General features: G+C 55.3%; 1 protein-coding gene across 1 annotated transcript in view; it reads left to right on the top strand.

Annotated features, from left to right (window-relative positions):
* The window catches only part of TPI1 (triosephosphate isomerase 1), a 3,441-nt gene extending 621 nt beyond the window's left edge, over positions 1-2,820 (top strand). Inside the window, exons 2-7 of the mRNA XM_014957189.1 lie at positions 694-817; positions 905-989; positions 1,112-1,244; positions 1,475-1,560; positions 1,765-1,852; positions 2,251-2,820. Coding sequence (XP_014812675.1) covers positions 694-817; positions 905-989; positions 1,112-1,244; positions 1,475-1,560; positions 1,765-1,852; positions 2,251-2,369 — 635 coding nt within the window. The 3' untranslated portion in view covers positions 2,370-2,820. The remainder of the gene's footprint in view (positions 1-693; positions 818-904; positions 990-1,111; positions 1,245-1,474; positions 1,561-1,764; positions 1,853-2,250) is intronic.
* Positions 2,821-7,402: the final 4,582 nt, after the last annotated feature.

Below are 7,402 nucleotides of genomic sequence, written 5' to 3'. Positions count from 1 at the left end.
GGGAGCGGCAAATGTCAGAGGGCGGCAAGGAGGGGGGGGAAGGGGCTAAATATAACCGGGCGGTGGGGCTAAATATATACCCGCGACACCGGATCCGGGCGTCCCCCCCGGGGTCGCCTCCGGTTGATCCCCGGGAGGAGGCCTCCTCCCGGCGGGGGCGGGTGGCCCGGTGTCGCTGATGCTCATCATCCCCCCCCTTCCCCAGCCACCCCCCGGTTCCCCGATTCCCCCCGCGTGCTCCCGGTGCTGCTGCTCACCCGGATCCGGGGGGAGATTTCGGGGCTCCGTGTTCCGTTCCCGGGGGGGGCGGTGGGGCTGTGCCCCGGCCTCTTGCCGGTGATAGCCCCACGGCGTAACCCAACGCTGCCCTCTCCCCCCAGGCCCGGGCAACCGGGTGGGATTCTTGGCCCGGTTTCTCCTCTGGGCCCATTTCCAAGGGACCCGGTGTGGGGCCTGGCCCTTGGCCCGGTGTCACCCGCCCGCCCCCCCCTGCGGGAAAGGGCTTCCTCCCTGCTGTCGAGTCATCAGATGGCAGAGATGTTCCTGCTGCAGAGGGTGTCCCCCCCCACCCCAAATGTCAGCCTTGACTCCGTGACCCAAGGGGGTGACCTCCTGGTGGCTGGGATTTGAGGTGGGTAGGGTTTCTGCCCTTCGCCCCCATCTCAAGGGTGAACCATCTCCTCTGCCTTCCAGAGGTGGTCTGTGGAGCCCCTTCCATCTACCTTGACTTTGCCCGTCAGAAGCTGGATGCGAAGATCGGCCTCGCGGCACAGAACTGCTACAAGGTGCCCAAGGGGGCTTTCACGGGAGAGATCAGGTGAGCCCACAGAGAAGAAGTTAAAGCCAGGGTGCCTCTGGGACGTGGATTTCCTCCAGAGGTGCCAGTCATCTCCTTTCTCCCCAGCCCGGCAATGATCAAAGATATTGGAGCCACGTGGGTGATCCTGGGCCACTCTGAGCGAAGGCACGTTTTTGGAGAGTCCGATGAGGTGAGTGACCCTGGGATGGAGAGATGGTCCAGCTCAGGTGTGCCTGCAGAGGTTGAGCAGTTAAAATACCACTGCAGCAGTAGGTCTGACTGTCCATCACTGCCTTTCTTTTCACTTCCCAGTTGATTGGGCAGAAGGTGGCTCATGCTCTAGCTGAGGGCCTTGGAGTCATTGCCTGCATTGGAGAGAAGCTGGATGAGAGAGAAGCTGGCATAACTGAGAAGGTGGTTTTTGAACAGACCAAGGCCATTGCTGGTAAGGGAAGAAAACAGGCTTCTTTTTTTTTTTCTGCTATGGATGTTTGGGAAGATATGGCCATCCTGGCCTTTCTGGAAGGCTTGCAGATATGTTGCTGCAAGTGTTCATTACACACACACAATATTAACCATGTTCATAAAAGACCTTCATGTTCCAGAAGGCTTTCCAGCTCTACCCTCCCAAGCATGGGGTGCTGTGCTTACTTGTATCTTCTCCTTCCTCCCCAGATAACGTGAAGGACTGGAGTAAAGTGGTTCTTGCCTATGAGCCAGTTTGGGCTATCGGAACTGGTAAAACTGCAACTCCCCAACAGGTATGAGCTGGGGAAAGGTGGCTGACTAAATGGTGGGCTGACCCTTCTTCCTACTCGAGATCTTCTTTAAGATTTTCTCTAAGGACTAAAGATTCGGAGGATCTCTGTAAAGATTCTCTGGAAGAGATTCTCTCTTCTCTTTGGATCTGTACTCAGAGTAGGTATTGCTCAGCCCTCAGTGGGACTCTTTCCCTTCTGTTGCAGGCTCAGGAAGTTCATGAGAAGCTGAGGGGGTGGCTGAAAAGCCACGTGTCTGATGCTGTTGCGCAGTCAACTAGGATCATCTATGGAGGTAAATAAATCTGAAGCAGTGCAGGAAGCACTTAGTTTCTCTGCATTTTGCTGCAGCTGTACAACATGCTCTGCTGATGAAGAAACTTCAGGTTGTCAGAGCGTGAAGAACCACCTGCTAGCTTGTTCCAGTAAATGGGAGGCAGTTTTACTGTCTGTAGAGTAAGATGTGTAATGTGCCCCATCCCTGGAGGTGTTCCAGGCCAGGCTGGATGGGGCTATGAGCAACCTGGTCTGGTGGGAGGTGTCCCTGCCCAGGGCAGGGGGGTTGGAACTGGATGATCTTTAAGGTCCCTTCCAACCCAAACCATTCTACGTGGCTACTCTCACCTTTGTGCCCTGGCCCATCTTTTTTAGAGCTGGCCACGTCTGACCTTAAAATACTGTTCCCCTCCTTAGGTTCGGTCACTGGCAGCAACTGTAAGGAGCTGGCCTCTCAGCATGATGTGGATGGCTTCCTTGTTGGTGGAGCTTCTCTCAAGCCAGAGTTTGTGGATATTATCAATGCCAAACACTGAAGCAGCCCGTGAGGAGCAGTCCCTTGTGGTTCAGAGCAAGAAACGGAAGCAAGAAGGGACCTTTCATTGCACACATACAGAGGCCTCCTCTGAGGCTTTCCCCCTCCACGGTCATTGTTCTAGCTGTGCTGCTAACCCCCACCACCATGTTGGAGTCCTGTTAGATGGAAGCCTGTCTTGGCAGAGTCTCGACAGCCTCCTCTCTGAATTGGCAAAGTCCTTGGTTGCCTGTTGACCTGTAAGAGCCCACAGTCAACCTGGCCAGTGCCTCCCCCTCTCTCTGCGGCGCTGCAGGGAGAGGGGGGTCAGTGGTGCTGGGGGAAGGAAATAGGAATTACACTCTCTTGCATCCTTCAGCTCCGTCAGCAAGGAGCCTGTCAGCTTAGACCCTCGTTGAGATGTCTTACCTCACCTGTGTCCCGTACTGAACAATAAATGAAAAAAAAAAAAAAGAAAAAAAAGAAAAAGCAAAAGTGTGTCCTGGATCTTAATTCAGAGGCAGCTGGGGAGAGGCAGTGTACAGAACTTAGAGCTGCTGGAGAGGGCAGTGTGGGGTTTTTGGGCTTTATTTTTGGAGGGACCACCATTCCAGTACCTGCTGGAGCATCTGGCTGTCCCTCTAGCGAGCTGAGCTCTCCAGGCAGGCCTGGTGATGTGCCCAGCCCTACTCTTTTTGCCCCCGAGGGCTGGGAAAAAACTCTGGTAATTGACTTTGCCGCGCGTTAGATGTGGAGAGGCTCCATCTTTATGCAAGGGCAGGTTTTTAGGCCACGTGCAGTACTAAGGGTGATGAAGGAGGAAGTGCCTCGGAAGGAGGAGCTTAGCTGTGGGGCAGTGCCCTGGTGCAGAGCAAGATGTGGGAAGGGGAGACTGGAGTCTGTTTGTGCCAGAGCTTATGGCTCTGGTCTGTTTTTTTGTAGTCGCGGCGTGTTCCTCTGGCATTCCAGCTGTCAGCGTACTGCTCTGCCAGTGTCACCTGGGGGGGTGGAAAGGGAGGGAGGGAGGAGAAGAGGTAATTGACTCTGGTAATTGACTTTGCCGCGCGTTAGACGTGGAGAGGCTCCATCTTTATGCAAGGGCAGGTTTTTAGGCCACGTGCAGTACTAAGGGTGATGAAGGAGGAAGTGCCTCGGAAGGAGGAGCTTAGCTGTGGGGCAGTGCCCTGGTGCAGAGCAAGATGTGGGAAGGGGAGACTGGAGTCTGTTTGTGCCAGAGCTTATGGCTCTGGTCTGTTTTTTTGTAGTCGCGGCGTGTTCCTCTGGCATTCCAGCTGTCAGCGTACTGCTCTGCCAGTGTCACCTGGGGGGGTGGAAAGGGAGGGAGGGAGGAGAAGAGCTCCAAGCTCCAACAGGGTAGGTTTAGACTGAACATTAGGAAGGGATTTTTCACAGAGAGAGTGGTCGGGCATTGGAACAGGCTGCCCAGGGAGGTGGTGGAGTCACCATCCCTGGCTGTGTTTAAGGGACATTTAGATGCGGTACTGAGGGACATGGTGTAGGGGAGGACTTTGTAGAGTAGGGTAGATGGTTGGACTCGATGATCCCAAGGGTTTCTTCCAACCTAGATGATTCTATGAAGATCTTAGGAAACCCACCCGTGCTGCAGGTCCTCCTGCTCTGCTCACGGCGCTCCTCACTCCCCACCATGGTGGGACAGAAGAGCAGGGCATCTCCTTCCCGGCTGGGAGCAGGAGTCTGACCCCCCACACCCCGGGACCCCATGGGGCAATCCCCTGGTAGGGAGCAGAGGGTGGCAGTGGGTACCAGGTGTGGGAACCTACCATGATGGAGGAAAGGCCACCAAACGGGGAAGGATGTGCAGTGGCCTGGGAAGGAAGATCCAGCTGGCAGCTGCCGGCCCTCAGTTCATGCGGGGAGGAGGATGCTTCAAAGACACACATGCCAAAAAAAAAATTAAAATAATCCTGAAAACTGTGGTTTCTACAGCCACGAGGGCATGGGGGTCATCATGAGCAGAGCAGCGGTGGCCCGTTTGGGACACGGGCTGTGCCGAAGGCTACCAGCTGTGGGTCGGCAGGATGGCTCATGGAGCTACCACACCACCGTGGGTTCCTGCTCCTGAGAAAGAGTGACCTACATAGGGGAAAAAAAAAACCCAGATGGGAGCCAAATGTTGATCTTGCCGCTTGGAGGAGAACAGAGAGGCAGGGAAGCATCCGTTTCATGAGGAATAAACTCACGGAAAATAATTCCTGTGTCGGCAAGGATGCCAGATCTTGTTTTTTTTTTTTCTTTTTGCCTGCTTTTTTGGCAGGACTGCAGCTCAGTGGAGTGGAGCCAGAGCCCCGCTGCAATTTCGAATGGCTGGATCTTAAAAACAGGTCGCTGTCGGGGAAAAAAAACGCGTGGTGCCAGATGTGACAGCCCAAGGGGGGCTGCTGTGGCCACCACGTCCTCAGCCCCAACCGGTAGCCAGCTTGTAGTCCCAGTAGGCACCCACAAACACGTGTATACACGGATGACCACACAGAAAATGGCCAGCCACTCAGAGCACTCACATGAACGTGGCACCAGCAGCCTCATCCCACCACCTCCTCTGGCTGAGCCGGGTGGAGATGCGCTAGTGAGCACGCGTATATACGTGTGTGTGTATTTATATAGGTACACACACACCCATATGTACAACGTGGCTCCAACAGCCGGGCTCAGGAACTCTGCCCAGTAGCTGCTCCTCAATCCCAGCCTCTATAATCACCCTGGTCCTCCAACAGCCAGCTCCCCCCATGGCACTCCAGACCCCCAGGCCCCTCAGCCTCTTCATCAGCTGCCAGGACCCCCTGCCTCCCCCCCCGACAGCCGGCTCCTCCCTTGCATCTCCCCCTGACTCCCTCCGAGGCCTTAATTTTGGTTCCCACCTGCCATTGTGCCCCTGATCTCCTTTAGATGGGCCTTTAGATTAGGAGAGGGTTCTTCACTGTGAGGGTGGTGGAGCACTGGAACAGGTTGCCCAGGGAGGTGGTTGAGGCCCCATCCCTGGAGATATTCAAGGTGAGGCTCGACGAGGCCCTGGGCAACCTGGTCTAGTTGGGGGTGTCCCTGCTGACTGCGGGGAGGTCGGACTAGATGACCTTTGGAGGTCCCTTCCGGCCTGGGCAACTCTATGATTCTATTTGGTGGGCTGATGGCGCCTGGCAGGGTGCTGTTGGGGCTCCCCCTCCTGCTGTCACCTCCCTGTGCTCCTCTGTGGGTGTGCAGATGAGCTTTTAGAACATCACCTCCTTAATGATCGGTATAGTTAGGTTTGGGATCTTTTCTAATTTTTTATATATATAAAAAAGTTTTGGGTTTCCTTGTATAATTTCTCTCGTTTCTTGAAAGTTCTAGAAAGTTCTAGTTGCCATCTAGAAGCCAGGCAACCCAGCCACATGTTCCTGTTGCAAAACCACGTAAAACGTGTGCTGCGTGTAGATCACGCATGACTTCTGCCGGTCCTTTCTTCAGCGTGAAGGGACGAGGGACGGGAAGAACGGTGGTTGGACCTGATGATCTTCAAGGTCCCTTCCAGGCTAGACAGTTCTATGATTCTAGGCAAAGCACGTTGTCGCTTTTCTTCCAGCACCCATTTGCCGAAGGGCTCCTTAAAGCCTTGGAAAGCAAAGGCAGGAGGATCTGGGGTGCTTTGTAGGGAGAAGGTTGTGGGGCTTTTTGCAGGGGATATAGTGGAAAAACCCCCTTTTGCAGGGGATATAGTGGAAAAACCCCATCACAGGCAGGTTGATGACCAGGGAGTGAATTCAGGTGGAGCAAGTGTAGCAGGGGAGAAGAGGTCAGCGCTGGGGAGTCAAGTGGGATGAAGTAGGGGATGCAAGTAGCATATCACCCTGCAGCCCTGAGCGCATAGGGATGCTTTGCAGGAAGGGTGATGGCTGGCACACACCCTGTGAGAGCGTGGGACTCGTGTGTGACGGCTGTGGGTCCAGCTCAGCTTGGACCAGCTTATCTCACACTGACGTTGCCCGGGGGCTGCGATGGAGCAAAGTCCACCGGAGGGAAAGGGCGCGGGGCCTTGGACTTTGGTACTAACTGCAAAACACCGGTGTCCCTCAGCTCCGAGCAGCGTTCCTGCCCAGTAAACACCCAGCTCTGCTCAGCAGGCAACGGGGGCACCATGGCTGGGCAGGCACCGACGGATGGCATCTCCCCCAGCCTCAGCCCTCCCCGGCTCCCCAGCCTGGGGCAGGAGGCTGAAGCAGCATCACCTGCAACAGGTTGGGACATCGTGCCCCCAAAAGCTGCTTCCTGGCATCCGGGAGATCATGTCGTGGGAGGTTTCGTGCAAAGCCCCAGCCTGATTCTGCTCAACACCTTAATTAAACATTTATCAGAGGGAATGTCTTTCCTCAGAGATATTCACCGCCTGAATGGCCACCAACTCTCCGCAGCCCAGCCTTTCCTTGAAGCCAGCCCCATTTTGAGCTGGGGGGTGGGGGGAGAAGGACAACCTCCAGTGGTCCTTTCCCACCAAAACGATCCTTCAATTCTCTGGAGAAACTCCTAAAAATTGCGGATGCCACCCAGCTAGAAAGGACCGGGAGGCAGAAGAGGATGACAGGGTGCTCCTGCTGAAGGCAAGACATGCTCTAAGCTTTCCACGTGGAATTTAATACCCCAAAAATGACAGGTGGAGCAGCAAACTGACCCACGCAGTCGGCTGGGAGGAGGAAGATGAAACCAGCAGGATGAGGCGCTGGAACAGGTTGCCCAGAGAAGCTGTGGCTGCCCCATCCCTGGAGGGGTTCAAGGCCAGGCTGGATGGGGCTTTGAGCAACCTGGTCTGGTGGGAGGTGTCCCTGCCCATGGCGGGGGGGTTGGAACTGGATGATCTTTAAGGTCCCTTCCAAACCAAACCATTCTATGATTCTATGATTCTGTGATGAGAAAAGAAGCGGTGGGGAGCTCGGGTGGCCCATGCGCGGCACATCAGCAGGAAACCCAGCCGTAGCTGCGGTGGGATGCACAAACCTCAACAGGGCCTGCGAAATTCGAGAAGTTTCTCCTTTTTTGGGGGGGGGG

The sequence above is a fragment of the Calidris pugnax genome, unplaced genomic scaffold (genome assembly GCF_001431845.1).
Source record: "Calidris pugnax isolate Ruff unplaced genomic scaffold, ASM143184v1 scaffold225, whole genome shotgun sequence".
NCBI lineage: Eukaryota > Metazoa > Chordata > Aves > Charadriiformes > Scolopacidae > Calidris > Calidris pugnax.
The sequence above is the reverse complement of the archived record's forward strand: the minus strand, read 5'-3'. Positions and strand labels throughout refer to the sequence as shown.